The sequence below is a fragment of the Equus quagga genome, chromosome 1 (genome assembly GCF_021613505.1).
Source record: "Equus quagga isolate Etosha38 chromosome 1, UCLA_HA_Equagga_1.0, whole genome shotgun sequence".
Lineage (NCBI taxonomy): Eukaryota > Metazoa > Chordata > Mammalia > Perissodactyla > Equidae > Equus > Equus quagga.
Genome location: NC_060267.1, coordinates 33,160,554 through 33,184,230, shown reverse-complemented (window position 1 = coordinate 33,184,230; position 23,677 = coordinate 33,160,554). Strand labels below are relative to the sequence as shown.

The 23,677-nt window shown below is 39.7% G+C and overlaps 1 protein-coding gene across 1 annotated transcript in view; it reads right to left on the bottom strand.

Annotated features, from left to right (window-relative positions):
• Positions 1-22,819, bottom strand: part of TM7SF3 (transmembrane 7 superfamily member 3) — a 34,763-nt gene extending 11,944 nt beyond the window's left edge. The window contains exons 1-6 of the mRNA XM_046673358.1: positions 22,522-22,819; positions 12,530-12,684; positions 9,340-9,490; positions 6,460-6,580; positions 5,535-5,706; positions 2,105-2,282 (exon numbers count right to left, since the gene is read on the bottom strand). Coding sequence (XP_046529314.1) covers positions 2,105-2,282; positions 5,535-5,706; positions 6,460-6,580; positions 9,340-9,490; positions 12,530-12,684; positions 22,522-22,612 — 868 coding nt within the window. The 5' untranslated portion in view covers positions 22,613-22,819. The remainder of the gene's footprint in view (positions 1-2,104; positions 2,283-5,534; positions 5,707-6,459; positions 6,581-9,339; positions 9,491-12,529; positions 12,685-22,521) is intronic.
• Between the last annotated feature and the right edge of the window lie 858 nt (positions 22,820-23,677).

Below are 23,677 nucleotides of genomic sequence, written 5' to 3'. Positions count from 1 at the left end.
TGAACATGAAAATATAATGATAGTGACAGATTATAATCCAGAGAATTAAATAAGAATCCATGGGTTCATGTATATAAATAAATACACGACTAAATAAATAGGGGAGAAGGGAAAACTCTTCCTTACCACAGAATGCCGACTAATAAACATAAAAGGAATGACGAAATTAGAAAAATGTCATTTGGCAACCACCTAATCATAAATGTTTCAGGCAAAGAAAGATCACAGGATGCTAAAACCAGCAAGTGAGAGTTTGAGAAGGGGACTCAAAATATCTCCCCAAAAGACACTTAAAAGGAAAAATAGTTACTTTACAATGGTTAGTGGCAGACACCACTAACCAAGTAATCAAGGTTACTACCACCAGTAATGGGAGAAATAGATACTATCAGGTACCTCCTGAGAGAGACACAACACCATTTCTTTTATATTTCTGCTGAAAATGGATAATCTGAATTTAACCATGAAGAAATATCAGACAAACTCAAATTGAGGACATTCTCAAAAAATAAATAGCCCATATTCCTAAAAAAAAAAAAAAAAGGTCAAGGTCTTACAAGACAGAAACAGATTGAGGCGTTTTTTTCAGATTATAGAAGGCTAAAGAGACATGCCAGTTAAATGCAATGTGTGATCCTCAAGTGGACCCTGAACAAGGAAAAAAACATCTTTTTTTGCTTATAAAAGACATTAATGGAATAATTAGTGAAATTTGATCTGTAGATTAAACAACAGGACTGTATCATTGTTGATTTTGATAATTTTACTACTTTATGTAGGGAAATAGAATTATTTGAGGACAAAAAGGTGTTTATGTCTGCAACTGACTCTCAAATGGTTCAGAGAATAAAAGAGTTATGTGCGTATATATATACACACACACATATAAATATATAGCTATAGCTATAGAAAGAGAGAGAGAGAACAAAAAGCAAACAGCAGGGGCTGGCCCACAGAAGCATAGTGGTTAAGTTGCATGCTCCACTTCGGTGGCACAGGCTGCACGGACCTACCAGCCACTCACCAAGCCATGCTGTAGGAGTATCCCACATACAAAACAGAGGAAGATTGGCACGGATATTAGCTCAGGGACAATCTTCCTCAAGCCAAAAAGGGGAGGATTAGCAGCAGATGTTAGCTCAGTGCCAATCTTCCTCATCAAAAAAACAAACAGCGCAATACATTAACTAACATTTGAGGAACCTGGGTGAAGATTATGCAGAAATTCTTTGTACTATTTTTCCATCTTTTCTATGAAACTATTTCAAAATAAAATATTCAACACACACACACACAGAATGATCTTTCAACACCTCCACTGCCACCATTCTATCCAAACCACAGTCATCTCTCACCTGGATTACCACAATGGCCTCCTCATCAACAATCTCAATTTGCCCTCATCCTTTCTCAAAAAAGCAGCCAGAGTGATCCCATTAAAATGTAAGTCAGATCACAGCACCATTTGCTGAAACCCTCCAATGCCTTTTCATTTCACTCCAAACAAAAGCTAACACCCATACCATGACCTACAAGGCTGCCTCTGAGCTGCTGGCCCCAGCATCTCGCGCCTTCCTCAGTCTCCTCCAGCCATTGTCCTCCCTGCACTTCCTCAGATTCAGCAGGCAGGCTCCCAGCGGAGGGCCTTTGCACTGGCTGCCCGGGTCCCCCAGACATGTGCATGGCTCCCTGCCTTGCCTCGGGTCTTTACTCAAATGTGACCCTCCCAGCAAGGACTTCCCTGGCCAGGCTATCTCAAGTTCTTCTCTCACTACCATTTGTCATCTTCCTTTCCTACTTAATTTTTGCTTCTTAGCACCCATCACTCTCTCACATATTGTAGGTTTTACAAATTTATCTTGTCTAATGCATCTCTCCCACTAAAACAGAAGCTCCAGGAGGGCAGATACTTTGTCTGTTTTGTTCCCTGCTGTATCCTAATGCCTAGAACAGACAGTGGGATAATGTCAGGGCTCAAAAGGCATTTGTTGAATGAATGAAGAGTAGACAAAAGCATTTCTTCATATTCTCAAGTTCTGTATTAGCTGATAGAGATCTACAAAGCCAAAGAAAAAACTTGCAAAGTTTAAATCCACATACTCACCAAGGGAAGAACAATTTCCCTCTGTTTCCTCAAAGCTGCAAGCGTAAGTGTGAGCCGGAACATAAGCAGCAGATGTATTTAGAAATGGGTCCCAGACAATGACATTATAAATGACACCTTGTCCCCGGAGGGAGGAGAAGGAAACACTTGTCTTATCATTAGCTGTTAGGGTAACCACCTGAAGCCAAAAACAAAGCGTGATTCATGTTTAGATTACAAAAAAAAAGCTATCCTATTATAATCCCACCTACATGGGATATTAAATTGTACTATTACATTATAATTCTTGTTTAAAATATAGACCAACCCATTTAGCTTTGGCAAAAGATTGTTCTACAGTTTGTATGGACTAATATAAACAAGCTCTTACACAAAATGCTTCTAAAGTTTTTTAAGTAATTTAAGTAAAATATGATGTAAGTAACATGTCAATCCTAGTTAGAACAAAGCAAAAAAAAAATATTTTATCATCTGCTATACTGTAAACAACCTAAGGGCAGGAATCTTATTTATCTGGCACACTAGTTTTACGCAGCACAAAGGAAGTGTTCAAAAAATGTCAGCTACTATTGCTAGCTACAGAGCTGACATAGACAAAATCTGTTAACATCTCATAGAGAGGACCCACTTATTTTGTCTAACAGGCTCTGAAATAAGAAAACATCATTATGCAGTAATCCTTAACTCCAAAAATTCCCTTTTAAAGGTTGTTTTTCAGATAGGTGATACATTTAATAGGAGAAACAAAAGCCCTATACAGCCATAATACACAGATACGTTCCTACTAATAGAAGGGAGAAAATTAATTATTAGAGTTTCAGGAGTAAATAATTATGAGACTTTTAGAAGACTTCTGCTGTTTAAAAATATTGCTTAGCTTTCCACAGTATGTTTTCTGGACAAAGGATTGCTCAAGTTCAACAAAACATTAACATTATCTCCTACTCTGCCAAGTTTCTATTACAAAATGTTCAACCTTAAAGAGATGTTGAAAGAATAATACAATGAATAAGCTACATACCACCACTTAGATGTGACGATTGTGAATATGTTACCATATTTGCTTTTCTACCCCTCCCGCCTTCTCCTCACTGCCCTATTTTTCCTGCTGAACCATTTTTAAGTTACAGATAATCATGACATTTCATTTCTAAATACTTCAGCATATATGTCGTAAAACAGTGTTTCTCAAACTTAACGTGCCCATGAACCACTGGGTGAGCTTGTTAAAATTCAGACCCTGATTCTGTCGGTCAGAAGAGGCACCCGAGATTCTGCTTTTCTAACAATCTCTCAGGTGATGCCAACGCTACGTGCTCATCTACCACACTTGAGGAGCAAGGCACTAAGTATAAGCATATTCTCCTATATACCCACAATACCTTAGCTCACCTGACAAAACTAATAATTTTTACCATATAATACACAGCGCACATTAAGATTTTCCCAAGTGGCTTTTATAGCTTTTCTCTCCCTTAACTGAGATCCTACCAAGTTACACGCATAGTGTTTATCTCTAATCTCTTTAACCTAGAACAGTCCTTCTCAACACCCTCTCCCACCGACCCAATGACTTCTTTAGAGATTAAAAGCAGTTGCCTTACAGAATATTCCACAATCTGGATTTTGTGCTCAAGATGCTTAAATTGTACTTTTATCCCTTGTATTTCCCGTAAACAGGAACTCAGACTGAATTCAGGTTAAACGTGTCTTGCTAGAATACCCCATAGGTGACGGTGATAATATCAGACCGCATTCCCATGAGCACATAGTGCAGGCTGACCCGCTATCAATGAAGCTAGCTTTGACCACACGGATACGGTGGAGACCATCAGATCACTCCACTCGAAAAGTAGTTTTCCCTTTACAGTTAGAATTAACCTGACGATGCTCTTTGGGCATCCTGGGAATATCCTGTCCCCCGAAAATCTTTCACCTGATGATCCTTGCCTGAATTATTTCACTGAGGGTCACAAAAGGGTGATTTTCTAATTCTCTAATTTCTCCTACATTTATTAGCTGGCATTCTTTGGTTAAAAAAAGCCTTCTCTCATCAACTGGAGCTGAATTACAGTTCTTTAAAAAAGGCAGGGCAAATTCCTTGCCTTTATCAATTTTCAGAGTAATTTGGTATGAATCTCTTCCATTGGTAGCAGCTGAGGAGTTTTCTTTTACTTTTTTTTTTTGGTATTAGTATAGACTTGTTTTTATTTATTCAACACTTACAATCAATCTTTATTCTTTTTAACGACTGAATTGTCCCAAAGTGGGCCAGTGCGAGCCTCTTCGAACAGGCTCCAGAGTCTTTCTGACACCCTATCATCAGTCAGTGCGGGTTTCCTTGCCTTCTGGCACACCAACATTCTAACTCTTAACTAAAAGTTTAAAAAGTAATCTAAAAAGACCCTGTTATATGAGATCTTATATTCTCCATGAGAATAAAAATGGTCTTGAAAATTTCCTATCTGAAAAGGCAACTGACAACTTTTCCAACAGAGCCTCCTAATTAGTGAATAAGCACAATGAGTTTTCTTGTACAGGGCTTCCTCTCAGCATGCGGCAATGACATCTTGGGTGACACAGCAACAAAATGAGATCCTGCTCTGAGATACATATAGGCTAACCACCTATGCCCTGTTTTAATCCCTTCCTTCTACATAATCTGGTGATCTCTCAACCTTCTGGGAAGAATCAGAACAGTCCAGAAAAACTCTACTCATTAACCATCAGACTGAAGGAGGACCTTGTATATTAGACTGCCATCAGGCACATTTCAAGACACAAAGATAAAATCTTACCCTCCACAAAAGTAATCTACAGCAGTGAGTCTCAAATTTTAAGATGCATAGGAATCACCTGGGGAATTTATCAAACACAAATTCTGATTCAGTAGGTCTTGGTGGAGCCTAAGTCTGCAACTCTAACAAACTCCCAGGTGATGCCAAAGCTGCTGGCCCATAGCCCACACGTGGAGTAGCAAGAGTTTACAGGGGTTCAAAAGCTCAGAGAAAACTTTTGCTCCAAGTTAGAGACTTTGAGTTTGGGTTTAAATATTAATGCCAATGAGTAAATCCTTAAACAGTTTCTGATTATTTCTCAAAACACTATAACCTTTATACTTGCCAAAAGTGTTTAACAGCTATGGGAGTACATGGAAATTACCACCCACTTCCATCCAAGATTACCAGGTGTTAGATGTGGCTGTGACTAAAACATAACAATTTACACACCTCTCTTCGAAGGCCAACATCACTTTGGGTTATCACTAGCAAAGACTCTCAAGATGACAACAAAATAAAAGAGAATAAAGAGATAATCCCAGAAAGATCAAGAAAACAATAAAGGAAGAAGCTCCTGGTAGCTTCTCCCCTTCTCAACTGTTATAAAGTTGTCAGAAGCTGGCCACACAAACCATGAGAATCCAATTTACCTTGATAGCATTGGCCATCACCTGAGGCACTTCGGCCATCCTCTGCAGATGCTGTAGCAACCCCTCCTCAGTGAGGTCATTCTCGGGCAGGAAATACTGATAGACATCATACTGCAACCTCCACCTAGAGTCCCGGCCCGTCCCAATGTCACATGGTGGAGGATCTGTACCTCTAGAATCAACAACAAAAATGAGCATCAATCTCTTGTGATACAAGTTCCATCTACAAAACGGAACAAAAAACTCAAATTGCAACTTCTGCAACAACGAATTCAATTTTGGCACTATCATAAAAGCCACACACTGAGGGGTAGTATGGTTAAATAACCGGATATTGATGTCAGTCAGGCCTAGACTCAAATGCCAGCTTCACCATTTGTTAGCTGTGCATCTGTGGGCAAGTCACTTAATCTCAATAACCGGTAGGGAATCTCTCTGTAAATAAGAACAATTGCCCCTTCTTCATAAAATTATTAGGATTAAATGACAAAACAGCATACAGTAGTCCATACGGTGGATAATGCATACGTGGGCATTCAAATATTGCTTAAATGTTAGTTATCATTACTATTAAAGTAGAAACTAAGGCAGAGTCTTAATTCAAATAATAAAATCTTTACAAAAATAAAAGGGTGCTTCATGGCTCCAGAATGTTTTCTATATTTAAAACTCCAGAAGCTAAGAGGTATTTCTAAGTTCATAACAAAAACTCAACATCTGGCTCTTTATAAGAATGCAGGAGGACAATATTAACTGTAAATGACAGCTCGACTATTAGTAACAATGTTTAAATTACTTCCATTCCAAAAAAAAATAAGCCACTCAATTTTACTAAGAAGAACTATGGATTTTGAGAGAGTTCACACAATAGCAGTCATGCACGTCCTAAAAAAAAGCAGTTTTAGGAGATAGGAGGTCGACATACCTCGCGTAGCCTAGGTTTGCTGGGGCAAATTTGATAGTTGTTTCAAAGAAATTATACTCCAAGTAAATATTAGGATCAATGTCTAAATCAAACTCCAAATTACAGCCTCCAGGGATAGGATCTGGATGAAACATAAAGAAGTTACTCGACAGACAATTCTTATAGATTTAAATCATACCCAGAAAAACAGAACTCTATTCTTACAAGAACTTCCCATACAGAAGTTAAATAAATACAGAGCTTCTGGTTTATTATTCTACCTCATGAACTGAGGTTAAAGAGACTAAAGTTCACTGAGGTTAAAGGCTCCTGAACAGGGGTCAGCAAACCCTTTCTGCAAAGGGCCAGATGGTGAATATTTTAGGCCTTGCAGGACTGAAGGTGTCTGTGGCAACTACTCCACCCCGCCCGCGTGGCAGGAAAGCAGCCTTAGACAATAGGTAAGCAGATGGGCATGGCTGTGTTCCAATGAGACCACACACAAAACAGGCAGCGAGCTGGATTCCGCTCATAGGCTGTAGTTTGCCAGCCTCTGCTACAGAGTGACAAGATCACAAGAGAGAGGGAGATTCTTAAGCTGGGGTCCAAGAATGGGTTTCAGGGGCTCCATGAACACCCTAAAATTGTATGCCAAACGCTGAACTTGTGTATGCCCCTAGGGAGAGAAGTTTTTATTAGATATTTGGGGTCCATGACCCCACAAAAGAGCTTAAGAACCCAGGGACAGAGGAAAAAAACGCTGCCAAAGAGAAAAGGAACTCTCTGGGTGATAGAGGAAGGGGTGTCCACTTTTCACATGCTTCTTTCAACAGGGAGAAAGATGGTGTCATCTTCACTGCTGGAAGAGTCTTTGTGTATATATAAAAGAGTAAAAATAAAAGACCTCAAGAAACCCAAGACCATGTACGGGAATAGCATTTGGGTGTTTTAACTAAACACAAAATAAATTTGGGGTATTTAATTTACATTAATAATGTGGCTAAAACAGCTCCTCTTTTATTAGGAATCCTATTAGTGACTTTTAAGCATGGCAAAACTTAAAGAAGTCACTTAACATTAGTTCAACTCCATATGAAGAGCTACATATGGTGGACTCAAGTGGACAGGCTGAGATAAGACAGAACAAGGTAAACCAATTTAAAGATTTATAAGGTCTCAATTTCATACACTCATCAAATCATTCCCACAGTTGGGTCTTAGTTTCCATAAATTGTTGGAATTCTAGCGGTTTGGTCTCCCCTTGCCAGATTTGGAATGGAGATACCCGGTGCACATGTATATTTCAAAATCATGTAGAATCTTCCTCAAAATTCTGGGCTCTTCTTCCATACTCTTTTGCTGCCTTTACAAATATTTACCACACCTGAGAAAATGATACGTATTGTAACTGAAGCTCCACTGCTCGTAATTTTTCTTTGTACGCTGTCCTTGATGGAAGCTTGAAGTCTATGGTTTTTTTAATCAAGTAATTACCCTTTTGCCACAGATAATGTTTTCTTTCCTCAACTCCAGTCCCTTCTTGGATTCTACCTCCTTTACTAGCTATCGCTCCCTCTCCTTCCCCTCACCACCAAACTTGAAGAGTAGTCTAAACGTTCTCACTTTACCTTCACACCTCAATCACCGTAATCCAGTTTTCATCCCTATTGCGTCTCTAAAATGACTCTCATTAAAGGCCACCACTGACTCCTAATTGCGCCATCACATGGACACTTTCAGTCCCTTCTCCTGACCTCTCTGCAGTGTCTTTCACCACTCCTTCTTAGGCAGAACCTCCAGGCTCTTCTCTGACCTCCCCGACCACTCCTTACTCTTATGCTTATCCCTCAGCAGTTAGCATCCCCCAGAAACAGTGCCTGGAATGTGGGGAGCACTAGGACAGTATCTGCTGTTATTTTCCCCCCTAAATCTATAAACACATGTCTGAATAATCTCACTCACTTCGTTGCTTTTAGTAACAGCTATTTAGTCCGATAGCTAACCTTACCTCTCTACTCCAGGCCCTTATTTTAAACTGCCTACTGTGCATTTCCATCCAGGTGTCCTACAAGGGTCTCAGATTCACTGTGACCCAAACTGAAGTCACCATCTACTCCACCCCAAACCCCCAACCAGCCAGCGTTACAACACCCCATCTCCACGCCTATTTTGTATCACTATCTTCCAGCTGTCCAAATGGGAAGCCTATTCTCCCCTCTCTTATAATCCAGAACTAGTAGTCATTACGTCTTACCAATTCTACCCTCCAAATATCTCGACTCCAGCCCCTCTTCTCTATCTCTCCTCTCGTGGCCTCTGTTCAGATCCTCACTTCTCACTTTGAGCCCTCCATTGCGTGCTGAGTCCTGACTCTGCCATGCCCTCTCCCATCCACTCTCCACACTGCTTCTAGAGTTACCTTTGTAAGAGATGAAATGCATCACATCATTCCTCTGCTTAAAAACTCTACGCTTCCTCAGAACCAACCTCAGGATAGAATGCAAACCTCAAATTGTATACGAGGTATTTCACACTCTGGTTCCACCCACATCCACTACTCCAAACACTCCATTCTTTTCCCATGCCTCCATGATGGGAAGCTTACTGCCTCCTCTGCCTAGAATAACCAACTAAAATGTTAAGGACTAAGTCTTGCCTCTCTGTTACTGCTTCTCCAAGGACTCCTTAAGTGTTTTTCAAATGAATAAACTATTTTTCTACTCCCTAACTGGGCTATTTAATCATCATGCTAAATCTCTGGCTCCCTTGCTAGTAAAACTTTTCTGATGCAATAAATTGTACTTGTAATACACTTTCAATAGGATTATAGTTTTCCCTAAATTTTCATAAACAAGTCCCACATTCTGGAGAGTAACAGGGTGCCCAAGACAGAAAGGTTACCTCTTCCTGAGTAGGAGAGTGGGATGGCCACATTTTGCACAGGTTCAGCATCTAAGGTCTCCAAGTACCAAGTGCACATACTCTGCTCTGGTCTAAGAATGAAAACCAGCCCTTTGTCAGTGCCTGTTCCCGAAGTATTGGGCAAGGGAGTCTGCAGTAGGAAAAGAGTCATCATGAATAGGGAGTTGAGCAAAATATTTACTGCAGAGTTGCTCTAGTATGCACACCCTATTCCAAATCTTCTCAAAACAAATAGCAAAAAACCCAGACATTCCTTAGATAATTAAAGAATTCTTTTCACCTCCATGTGCAGGTGCCCACACACACACAGAGAACTATTTAAAATATATGATCTTTGATCAGGAACGTCAGATGCACAGGGAAATTCCTAAGCTTTTCAATTCTCCCCAAATTAAGGTTTATTACTTCAAATACTAAGACTACCAAGAGAAAAACATGAGCCCTGCTCCCAAGGAGTTCAGTTTTTGCAAAGTTTGTGTTTTTTTTGAGGAAGACTAGCCCTGAGCTAACATCTGCCAATCCTCCTCTTTTTGCTGAGTAAGACTGGTCCTGAGCTAACATCCAAGCCCATCTTCCTCTACTTTATATGTGGGACGCCTGCCACAGCATGGTTTGCCAAGCAGTGCCATGTCTGCACCCGGGATTTGACCCGGCGAACCCAGGGCCGCCGAAGTGCAACGTGCACACTTAACCGCTGGAGTTGACACATTATAAACCACGTGTAAAGCGCACTGTTGGAGAAGTTTTGACATATGTAGACCCCTGTGAAACCATCAGCACAACCAGATGGTGAACACACATATCACCCACTCTGCGTTTCTCTCTGACCCTTCCTGACCTTTCTCCACTCTACCATCCCCCACCCCTACCTGCTTGGAATGCTTTTTGGATAATAAAATGCAAAGTTAAAAAGTAACAGATCCAGAGTGTTTTCTTCAAACTAAGGAAATGAGAAGAAAAAAGTGCCAGTTGGGTTTCACTTTGACAAGCATAAGGGAGAACGACCCAAATACTAATGAACAAATAGAGAGTCGACAGCTTCAAAGAACCAGTGCCATGATGACCCCAAAAATCCAAAGTGCCACAGTGCCTCAGGTTGGGCACAGGGGACAGAAGCAGTTCTCTTCACACAGGCCACTCATTTCTAGAGCTGTGTGCAGTTCTGGTTGCCATCTTCCCATAAATACAGTGAGAACCAAAGGCAGTCCAAGAAAGAAACATTACTATAATTAAGGATAACTAAGATCCTTTCCACGTGAAAACTGAGGCCCAAGATGCTGTTCATCCAGACCACTTCTGTCACATTAGCTATGCTGACATCCCTTTATCCAAGCTCCGCTTCCTCAGATGTAAAATGGGCATTGGAAGTACTGTGTTGAGCTGTCATAAGAAGTAAATTAACTCCCTGGAAAACCAAACACAGGGGTTTCTAACCAGGGGCCGAAGAGGCCCATTGAGTGTCCAGAGGTTCCTACGAAATTATACGAATATATGCATCCATTTTGCCAGACAGAGAGTCCAGAGATTTCAGCAGATGTCCCCAGGAGCTTAAGCACCACTGGTCTAGCACATCATACGCATGCAATAAATATAAATGCCTTTTTTCCCCATCCTTTCTCTTCCTTCAAATGTTGTCTTTGCTGCGATGTTATTAAGAAGGAAATCGTCTATGTGCCATTTTCCTATGTCTCCTAGGTAAGGGCCTGAATAGGAAGATTCCTTTTGAATTTAGTGCCAGAAAAAACTTGGCTTCCTTTGAGGAACTGGCATGTTTCTTCCCTCTAACCAAGTTATAAAATTTAACATGCTTTGATTTCTGCACTGGCTGCAAAGAACTCGGGCAAAAATCAATATACGGGTCAAAGGCACTGTTGTCTCTTCAACTAACAGAATTGATTCCTTTCTCTTTTCTTTGGTTGAACTCTTCTACTTCTAGTCTATTAAACTACCACACATCCACACTCACACCCACACATAATTTCAAAACCTTCATGCTAGGGGCAGGAAGGTAGGAATAAAAAAATACAAAATACTTAGTTTGAAAGATATTATGACCAATGCCTATAAAATATATAAGAATTGGGGGGCCAGCCTGGTGGTGTAGTGGTTAGGTTTGCATGCTCCAATTTGGGAGCCCGAGGTTTGCAGGTTCGGATCCTGGACACGGACCTACACAGCATTCATCAAACCATGCTGTGGCAGCGTCCCATATACAAAATAGAGGAAGACTGACACAGATGTTTGTGTAGGGACAATCTTCCTCAAGCAAAAAGAAGAAGATTGGCAATGGATGTTAGTTCAGGGCCAATCTTCCTCACCAAAAAAAAAAAAAAAAAAAAAAAACCCCAAAAAAAATATATAGACTTACATATATATATTTATACATATATATATATATATATAAGAACTGGATTTAGACAGCTTTGTTTAGCAAATTCCAGAATATTCTAAGATAGGATTAGGACAAATAAAAAGTACAACTTCATAGAGTTAAATTCATTTATTAGTCCAAAGGGTCATACTGGCTAAATATAAACAGACTTGTAAAAGTTTAACATAAACGGCAGGTCCTTAATAGCTTAAACTAACCCAGAGTATCTGAAAAACTTCCCAAAGCTGAGGCTGAGGTTAAGGGTTTTAGTGAAGATCTCTGTAGGGTCCTAACTGCTGCTGGAGGCATAGCCCTGGGCTGGATGAACAGAATGTTAGGATTCTTTTGTTTCCATGAGACTCTGAAGAATAAAGTTGACTGTGTGGGGATTTTAGTAAACTTCAACACTTAAATGGCTGGAACAACAATGGAAAACTATTAAAATGTATTCTTAGGTAAAACCCATTAAGGACCCAGTAGAGTAGGAAAAAAAGGTGGAAAATCATGAGGAAAATTTAACTGCAGAGACACTCGGTACCGGTCACCCTCCCTGAATGCTCAGCCCTCTATCACCAGTCACATGTCATCTCTTTCAGTCAGGTGTCACCAGACTCCAGAAAGGCCTGAGATACTCACCGCCTAGCCACTCTCCATCACTAACCTGACAGGCCCCAATCTTGATTTTTAATTTAAGACATGAAGTCAAACATCAAGAGACATCAAATTCTAATATTTATACTAAATACAAGACCCCCAAATATGGGAACAGTTTTTATGGAAATAATTCTTTGTACTTACCTTAGAAAAAGAAATTGTTGTATTCTGATACTGGGAGTGTATTTGGAAAATAAGAAAAGTCACATTGCTGGAAATATGACGTAAAATAGCTTCCTCTGGAAAGGGCCTGTTGAGCTCGAAGTATCTAAATGTCCCCATAGAAAATTCAAGAAGACCTACAATGGCAGACACATTTCATTGTAACATTTGTACTTCTAATAGCAGTTTGTAGAAATCGCATACATAAATGAACACATACTATTAACTTAATCCTCAGAAAAACTCACTGAGATAAATATTATTATTACTGTCCCTGTTTCACTGATGAGGACAATTAAGCTTAAAGAGGTGAAGCGCCCCACTCAGGGTGACTCAGCTAGCAAGTGGTGGAACCCAGACCTAAAATGGAGAAAAGGTATTTCAAAAGATGCGAACAATACTTGAAGTGCTGCTGACTCTCAAGGTGCTCGGCTCCCAGAGGCCAGAAGATTTCCCCATCTGGGAGCAGCAATAACAATTCCAAAAGGAACAGAGTCCTTGAATTTAAGGATTAACAACTCTGGGGAGCTACCAGCAATCGTGAATGCATTGATATTAAAGAACAGTACGATCTAGTGAATTCTGCAGTCAGTCCAGCCTGGAGAGACACAGGTGGCTTCAATTTTATCGCGCCATTTACTAGCTGTTTGATCTCAGCCAAGTTACTTAATTCTCTTAAACCTCCACTTCTTCATCTGTTAAATGGGACTGTATTAGCTAGCTTGCAAAGGAAGGTGCCATCAACATTGGCAAAAATGTCTGCTGAGTGCCCACACCAGGTACTTCACACACAGTAGTGAACCACAGGCATTTTGGAAAAAAGAGATGTTTAAGGATCAAGTTCAGGGTCCACAAAAAAGATCAGTCATAAGAAGATTTTTCCAGCACTTCATCTAGGCCTTTCCCATCTGTCTTCTTGCCTCCATTAGCTTGGCTGTGTTTGACTCACTCACTCTGCCCATGGTTCTCTGTGTGCCTTTCTCCCAGCTGCATACCAGTTTTCTTCTTCCAACCTAATTCTCCAATAATCCACTAAAAAGGCTGCTTTTACTTCTGTGTGGTCCTGGATTCCCCATCTCACCCCCTACCCTATAGTCAGTATGTCTCTGCATAAATAGCTTAAGAGCTCCCAAGCATTATGTAAGCAGTCTTGGAGGTTCAAACCTAAAAATAGAAAAAAAAAGATTTAAATTTAATATAAATGAAAAGGAGTTGATGAGGTAAAGATTATAATTCACCAGAGAACTTTTGTGGAATTATCACGTTTTATTTTAGAAGGAAATTAGAGTCAGTGGGTGGTAAAATAAAACACTCCAGACACTAAATAACTTCATAACTCATGCTTATGTAAGCTACACAAGGCTAATTTTCCCAAGAAGGCTAATTTTCAACACTTTCTTTTTTTTAACACAAGTATTCCATCTGGACGATTTAAAAAAACCCAAAAAACTATCAAGAATGGCTAACTAAGAAAGAAAGCCAAACAGAACATACAAATAATGTTAGGACTAGAATAAAGGTTACTCTCTATTAATTTTCCCCAAACTCCACAATGCTATTATATTACGTTCATAACTTAATGTATTTTAATTCATAGAAAAAAGGTTACTCGTGGTTATGACTTAATTTCTAAAAGTCCAGAGAACATTTTAATAACTGTAACAATGATAAATGAAGATGGTATATTTCCTTCTATTTATATAACCAGAAAAACAGCTTACCTTTTATGTGAAATAAAACTCAAGCCAGAAAAGAGCTAAAATATGAGGGAGTGGCTAATAGAATCTGGGTAGGGAAGTCAGAAAATGTGGGGAGTTTTTTGGGGTTTTTTTAACAGAGATATAAGAAAAACAGTTTTTATATTTCTCAGACCTTCCCATCATCATGATTATTTTATTAGAAAACCAAATTATACATAAAATTAAGTGGATCTCAGTAAAGGGCACTAAAAACATTTCATTTATTGCCTTAATTTTGGTCTCACTTGTCCTCCATCTTCCAAGTCTTAAAAATATCCACAAATTCTAGTCTGTGAAACTAAGAACACTATCACTTTCTTTTCCTAGAAATTAAGGATTTCCATCCCGTAACTGTCCAGAGCACTCAGCTTATTTACCATCCTGTCTTGTCTAGTTACATTCTCAATTTTTCTGTTTTCTTCAGCCCTCACACCCATTTTCTCTATTTGACAAACATTTATTAAGTACTTAAGGACCAGTCGCTCTGCCTACTGGATTGTGACCAACACTGGGACAAGGAGATTCATAAAAGTTATCCAAGACTTCTGTAATTATCACTTAAATTTGCCCTTAAATATATCTTAGAAATTGTTTTACTAATCTTTATGTCTATTTCCCATGACACGAACTTTGAATCAAAACACTACCGAGAAACTTTAAAAGCCCTGGAAGTGACTGAAGCTATCAACTAATGAAGTCTTGCTGGTAATCTTTTCTTAGCCTTCCCTTAACCTATCACACAGGGGTGAAGATAAATCACAACTCAGAAATACTTGGAGAACCAAAACTTTCAGGGCTTTAAGACAGTAGGGAAAGACAGGACCATAGAAACTAAAATACATTATTAAACAACTGGTAACTTAAAATAAGTAGGGGTATTAAAAGTACATATTCCTGGGAATATATTTTAAGTGATTTTTCTTTTCTTTACACATTTCACTGTTTATCAAATTTCTTTAGTGATAGTGAGGTGTTCTTATCAGAAAGAAATTGCACAATTTGGAAAAACTCTCCATCGTTGATGGCGCTCAAAACACTGGCTCTATTTCAACTCTTCACATGAAACTTATAAAAAAGGGACACACCCTTCCCAGACAAAAAGATGACACTCTCCCAACACTTCTGTCGTTTGTTTTGTTTTTTGCTTAAAATGGCAATATTTTTTTCAGATTATATTCCTTACTAAAGAAAGGTTAGAAAAATAGAGAAAGTTAATTCCTCCAGCAAGTATACTGTGCAGAAATAATCATTACTAACAGTTTGGTATATATCTTTCAGGATTTAGGCAGATATCAGCATGAGTATTTCTATGTAGATGGAAAAAGAAGGATACAAGTATGTTTGGTATAGCCTATTTAATAGATCTTAGATATCTTTTCACATCAACGTAGATATTCTAGCTTTACCATTTTAAAAACTATATAATATTCCATTCTGTGTATGTAACCATAATTATTCAATCAGTCCCCTGTTGATGAACATATAAGCCCTTACCATTCCAGCACGAATAAGAAATAGGAAATAAAATGGTTCTGTTTTTGTGAAAGATTATTCTAGAAGGCACATCTATATCAAGCAATAAACCTACTTGAAAAGTGTAACAGTGTAACAGATCGCCTTTGATCTTAAACAGTCTGTTCTCATTAAGAAAACCAGGAATGAAAACAAACAGCCCATGTGAGAGTATGTAATGATTTTAGGACCAAAACATTAAATGATAGTCTTTGCTTCTAACTTCTTCCTCAAGAACACCTGGTGTTTCAGAAAACAGTTACAACTTTCATCTGTTACCTCCTGGATTTCCCGAAAGCTACAGGAAGATGATGCCTCGCTAACCTTCCTTCCCAAAGCAAATGCCTGCAGCAAGAACCAGGAAGAAGCCAGACAATAAGAGAGAGAGACGCTGCAGACATTATTTTAAAAACTGGTCACTTGACAAAATAAACAGAGGTATCAAAAACAGGTACTTCTGGGGGTATATTTTACAATGATTTTTTCTTTTCTTTATACATTTCCTTACTTTTCACATTTTCTATAGTGCTCCTGAGGTGTCATTATTAGAAAGAAATTCTAATACAATGGTTATCCACGTGGCTATGCATTACAACCATCCGGAGGTGCTTTTTAAAAAATATTGCTGTCTGGGCCCCTCTCCAGACCATTTAAATCAAAGTCCCTGGGATTAGGGTTCAAGTATCAGTTAAAGAACAAATATTTATTAAAATAACATGCATACAAAAGATTTTTATATAAAAGATGTCCACTGCACAGGGCTGGCCCAGTAGCACAGTGATTAAGTTCATGCACTCTGTTTCAGCAGCCCAGGGTTTGTGGGTTCAGATCCCAGGCACAGACCTACACACTGCTCATCAAGCCATGCTGAGGCAGCATCCCATATATAAAATGGAGGAAGACTGACACAGATGTTAGCTCAGGGCCAATCTTCCTCACACACACACACACACAAAGATGTTCACTGCAGTGTCATGTATAATGACAAAGACTGGAAAATCCAATCTAAGTCAGCAGTAGTAAAATCTTTAAATAAATTGATATATTAATTTAAAAAAAAACAACATGCATACAGAGAAGTGCACCAAGTTTACACCGCCCGGTCAAGAAACAGCATTCTAGCATCTTAGAGGTCTTCCTGTGGCTCCTTCGAATCAGCATCTCTTTTCACCTCCCTAGAGGTAACTATGATCCCAAATTCTAACACCATAGATGGGCTCTGCCTGGTTTCGAAATTTTATTAAATGGAATCAGACAGCATGAATTATTTTGTGTCTAGCTTTTTAAAAATCAACACTGTATTTGTGAGATTCATCCCCGCTGCCATAGTAACCATAATTTATTCATTTTTCATTGTTGTACATTTCATGAAAGGAATATACCACAATTTATCTAGTCTTCTGTTAATGAATATTTGGATTATTTCTAGTTATTCTGAACAACTCCAAACTTTTTTTGTACATGTCGTTTGGTACACATATGTACATATTTCTATTGGGTAGAACCTAAGAGTAGAATTACCAGGTAATAGGGTATACTTATGTTCAGCTTTAGTAGATACTGCCAAACAGTTATCCCTCATGGTTTTGCCAATTTACCCCCCTATCAACTTGCCGGAAAGTATTCCAGTTGCTCAACAGTCTCACCAACACCTGGTACCCTCAGTTTCTCTGCTGGGTACACAGTGGTAGCTCACTGTGATTTTAATTTGTATTTCCCTAATGATTAATGATGTTCAGAACATTTTCTTTTGCTTATTGGCTATTTGGATATCCTCTTTGTGAAAGGGTCTGTTCAAGTCTTTTGCCCACTGAATTTTAGGAGTTCTTTATACATCCTTGATAGGAGTGTTCTGTCAGATAACTATTGTGAAGATCTCCCATTCCTGTAGCTTGCCTTTTCAGTTTCTCGTTACCTTTAGATTACCTTGAGTTTTAATTTTAATGTAGTCCAACTTATCAAGTTTTCCCTTTATGATTAGTCTTTTTTGTGTCATTTTATAGAAATCTTTGCCTACATATTCTAAGATCATGAAGATACGTTCCCCATGTTAACTTCTAGAGTTTTGTTTTAGCTTTCACATTTAAGTCTAAAATCAACCTGAAATTGATTTTTATGTATGGTATGAGGCAGGGGGTTAAGGTTCATTTTTCCATATGTATACCCAGTTGACACTGCAACTTTTACTGAAATTACCATTTCCCTACTATTTTGCAATTCCACCTTTCACATAAATCAAATGACCATATGTGTGGGTTTGTTTCTGGACTCTCAACTGTGTTCCACCGGTCTACAGGTCTACCCTAACACCAATATTACGCTGTCTTAATTTCTGCCCCAAATTTGTTCTTCCTCTTCAAGACTATCTTGATTATTTTTGGCCCTTTTTCATTTCCATATAAATTTTAGAAAGCAGCTTGTCAATTTCCACAAAAAACCCTGCTGGGATTTTGACTGGGATGGCAAAGAATACATTAATTTAGGGACAAATATCTTTATAATGTAAAATTTTCTAATATTATGAATTATGAATTTATGAATTATGACTTTTGTAATTTAGGAACCTCTAGTTTCTCAATTTATCTCAAGAACATTGTATAGTTTTCTCTGTAGAGGTCTTTATATATCCCATTATAATTATCCCTAAACATTTTATGTTTCTTGATGCTACTTTATTTTTTCTTTTAAATTTCAATTTCTAGCTGTCTTGTCACCAATATGCCTTTTCTCAAGTTCTCCAGGTGATTTTAATGTTCAGGAACGTCTGAGAACTGCTAACACAATGTTTGATGAATTAGGAAAGGATAAATATATTTTTTCCTACTTATCTTTAACCTGACTTCTGTGTGAAAATCCTCTCACAGTGTTACCTTGGCAGTCCAACAGCCATTTCACAATCTTTATAGAAGATTGCATATTAACCAAACCAGTTGTGGTCTGACTTCTGCCTGTGCACGGCTCTGTCATATTTGACGTTCTGCTGATAAGTATAGCACAAGTCACCTAGTTGGCACACAGTAAATGTTTGGTGAGTGATGGTTGAATTTTATGACCTCAGGAAAGTATTTTCTTTCCTTTGTGCCTTAGTTTCCTCATGGTGAAACACAGATCACTGAGCCACATACATCACTTGCTAAAAGTATCAAATAATAGGAAAAAAGATTTTAAGCTGTCCAGTGCCACACAATAAAGTATCATTATTAACACCCATTAGCTTTCCAGTGTTTCAGAGGCTCATCTCCTTATTAAAAAAAAAAAAAGTCAGGCATTCAATATGGTCCTACAGATAAACTAGTGGGACGAAGAGGACCAACATGTGTAAATGCCCATCACATCCACCATAAGCATCAGGTTGAGAAAGAGACTTCCATAGAGTGACAAGGAGAAACACTGAAAGTCAAGACAACTTTAACAGCACAGCCTAGCAGAAACTGCACTTAACTTCTGCTCATAAAAACAGACATGGCAAAGGAAGACATGTATCCAAAATATATCCTGAAGAACAGCTCAAGTTCACCTTTAAGCTCTATGGAAAGGATTCATTAGAAACATTTTATGAGGCATAATTAGATCTTATGACTCTGGGAGTGGGAGGGAAACAGCACATCAAATGATATTAAGATCAAACAGCTAACACGGAGACAGAGCACTTAATGATGGAGCTCTCCTCTAAAAAGCAATCATCTGCCAAAAGTATTTTTTGCCATCTGACCCTTAGCAGGGGATTCTTTTCTATTTTTCATACCCTTCCTCCATTCCTACCCAGAGTCACTGTTTCTTTCCAAAAATTCCATTCTGAAAAGAACTGCTCAATCCCAATATTTTCCTATTCTTTCCCAATCAGATCCTAAACTTGCAACTCTAAAATTTTCCAACTCTTCCTTTTTACTATTTTACTAAAATGGACCTCCACTGTTTGTGCTTTGCCTTGACGCAACAACCAAATTCTAGGCGAGATCTGTGAAAGCTTAGTGTCTTCACAATGCTCTTCAGATAGAATATTAAAAGCAAACACAGTTCAGCTACTTGAGCTGGTTGGCATTCAACTGCCCCCCCCCCCCAATTTCTCATTATATCTTCTTATGAATTTTCATTAGCCCTAAAAGCTGAAAGGAAACACAAAAATGTACGTACTACCTTTCACACAATTTTCAAAGAGATCACTTGCGACTAACTACACAAGTGGCCTGCTACCTTACTTAAAGCACAACACAGACACCAGAAGGTTCAAATGACATTCTGCCCAACTCCAATTACTGTGTAATTCTATGTGAGTTACTGGATATGAATCTGAAACAATAATGAAAGATGTTAGGGTAGCAGAGAGCTGGGACTCCAAGAGAAGGGAAAACTGTTTAAATGTAGGATTTATCTCCTGTCACTGTTGGTCACAGAGAGCACCTTCCTTAGACTTGCTAGGAACTCAACCTGACGCCTTCAAAGGTTCATTCAGCTTTCAAGCCATTATTCAAGTTGTGCAAGTCAGTGTGTCCTGCTAAAGATGGGTACATCCTCCTAAATTACAGCAGTTGCTCAATGTCTCCAATTTGTATAGTTATCAGAATCCTCAAACAGAAACCCAGCCATTTTCCAGGAGGATCACGCAAGTCTTGAACTAAGTCTTTCTTAACTGATAGATGTGGAAACTATCGGCTTTTATTATCACTCAGCAGTTAAGTCCCCACATATTGTCCCTCTCCTTCGCAGAACGACAATACTAATGCAAGGCAAAAAGGATAACATGGTTGAGGAAATATCAGAGCTGCAATCACAGAAAAGAGGAAAGAAATACAGCCTGAAAAATACTAATTTCTCAAATTATTACTCAGATTTCTCAACTTTTGCATAAAAGATTCTAGATATTATTAAATATTAAAGCACAGAACTAAAAATGAAAAGATCTGGATCACATCCCTTCTGACTCAGGGGCTCGTCTGGATCTGCAAATGCAATCTCTCAAATACCGCAGCCACTATGGAAAACAGTATGGAGATTTCTCAAAAGATTAAAAATAGAAATATCATATGATCCAGCTATCCTACTTCTGGGTATTTGTCCAAAGAACATGAAATCAACAATTCAAAGAGATTTTTGCATCCCTATGTTCACTGCAGCACTATTCACAATAGCTAAGACATGGAAGCAACCCAAGTGCCCAACAACTGATGACTGGATAAAGATGTGGTGTGAATATATATGTGTGTGTGTGTATATATATATATATATTTAAGTAATGGAATACTACTCAGCCATAAAAAAGGACAAAATCACGCAACCTGCAACAAGGATGGACCTTGAGGGTATTATGGTAAGTGAAATAAGCCAGACAGACAAAGACAAACACTGTATGATTTCACCTACATGTGGAAGATAAACACATGGATAAGGAGAACAGATTAGTGGTTACCACAGGGTAAGAGGGCAGGAGGAGGGCAAAAGGGGTAAAGGGACACGTGTGTATGGTGATGGGTAAAAAACCAGACTACTGGTGATGAACACGATGCAGAAACTGAAATATGATAACGTACGCCTGAAATTTATACAATGTTATAAGCCAGTATGACCTCAATTAAAAAAAATACTTCACGTGTTAAAATGGAGATAGTCATCTCTTCTACCTCCCTCATAAGGCTATTTTGAGGAATGAGAATTCACAGAAGAATGAGGTGTACAGCACCTCTTATTGGAGGGTAGCTTGGTTGAGTGGAAGGATCATGAAATTTACAGCCAGACATATGTGGGTTCAAATGCCGCCTGTGCCCCTGTTAGCTGTTCACTTGTGTAATGAGCGTCGTCTAGGGCCTCAGCTTCATCCTTCACCAAATGAGGACAATAATTATCTCACAGGGTTTGAGGATTAAATTACATTGCCATGAAAAGCACCTCGCACATACTGCACGCAGTGAATGTTAGTGCCCTATGATAAACAAGGCTATTTTTTCTGCAAAAATATAACTGTCCTTTTCAGCTTTGGCCTTAAGTCCTGTGCAAAGATTCTAGGATTCAGTTTGCAGGAGAGCTTTTCAAAGATAAGCATTTAGGAACACAATTATATTATTCAGAAAATATTGCTCCAGAACTGCAACTAGTCTGTTAAGTTCAAAACAAAACTGAGAATGCACTTAACCTCACAGAAAAGCACATGACTATCAGCTTGGCACAATTAGTACTTTTTACAGTTCATATTAACAAACCAGGAACTACTGCTAAAACCCATTCACCAAGCACATGATCTACGATCTAAAGTCCCATTCTGGGTTCACTTTTCCTCTCAAACTCTGCAGAGCACAAATAATTTGAAAGCCATCTAGATTTTGGAATCTAAGAACCCTGTGCAGCCTGGAGGGCCATCAATTATAAAGCCCTCAGATCCTACCAAGCCTCGCTCTCCAGAGGCTCAGCTATGCCACTCGGGAGCAAAGACGTGCTTTAGTGTGTTAAATTAAACCTACAAACATGGCTGCTCCCTAAGGGAGATAATAATGTGTCTGAAGAAGAGAGTTACTTATCTCTTCCCATTTGCCCAGCCTAAATTAGGAATTGACAATAAGGCCTCCTTAGCAATGGGAGTTTCCTTCTGCAGGAACGGACACTGATCCATTCCTGCCGGTTCTGAACTCACCACCTCCTCTGCTAAGTGGACAGACTCCAGGATGGATTTAGACCTTGCAAGAAATGCAAAAGCAACTTTGGGTTGCAGAAGTGAGGCGCCCCCGACCTTACCCTCGCTGGAGTTCCCGACGGTCTCGGCTCCCCCAACCACCTCCGGCTGCGACGCCAGCAGAGCCAGGACCAGCAGCCGAAGGAGCCCCATAGCTGCCGGGGCCGGGCCGGGCCACCACCAGGGTCGGTGAGGGAGGCGCGTGGGGCCGCGCAGCCTCGCCCGTGCTACCCCGGAGCGCCCGCGCCCGGAGCCATGGCCCGCCGGGCGCACACGCCGCACTCCCTCCAGCCCCGCAGCGCCGGCGGGCAATCCCGGACCCCGGCCAGAGGTTCTTTTTCCGGCAATTAACCCCCGCCGCCCTTGACCGCGCCTCCGCCCCGCCCCTTTACGTCACGGCGGCGGGTCCCTGCAGGGGCGGCGGAGGGGCGTTTCCAGGCGGCGCGCGCCTCCTCCCGGCAACCCGCTGGTTCGCGGCGTCCGTGGAACCCTCGCGCCGGGCCCCGGGGAGACCCCTGCAAGTTGTGTGATGTAACCTGCACTTCTCCCTTTTGTATCTTTCCCACTTGCGAAAACCACCGTTAGGGTAAAAATAATTCTGTTGCGGCCTAACGTCTGCAGGCTCCTGTTCCCATGCTTAACGGTCCATTGCAAAAAGGAAAAAAGAGGAATGGGGGGCTCAGAATTCAGGAACAATCGGTTATTTCTCCCAAGAGCAATTGCCTTAGCTGCTCAGGCTGATGTTAATGTGAAAATGCGAGGGAAATGCTGTTTGTTTAGTGGTTACTGCGCTATTGACGTGCACCACGTTTTAAAAGAAAGTTTCGTTTTTTCTAAGCGAAATATCCTCGAAGACTCAAGACCTGAATCTGAACTTCCTCTCTCAAACCTCATACCTGAGTGCCGTTTAAGGGACAGTAGTCCGTGTGACCGTTGGCTCGTGAGGTGGTTGTGGCATTAGATCGCCCTGTTTTCTTTTTCCTGCTCTTTAAATGTTTTATTTAGATATTTTAATGAGCAAGTCTCTTGAATATTATATATTCCTTTAATCCACTACCAAACTAAAAAGCTATAGCAATCACTGTAATGTTGACAGGCACAACTCTTCTCCTTTTCTCTCTCTGCCTGTTGCAAATGTTCACACCTTTGCTAACGCTGTCCGTTTCTTCGGTGCTTATTCTCTCTCCCACATGCCTTCTTTCGTGTAACTCTCAGTAG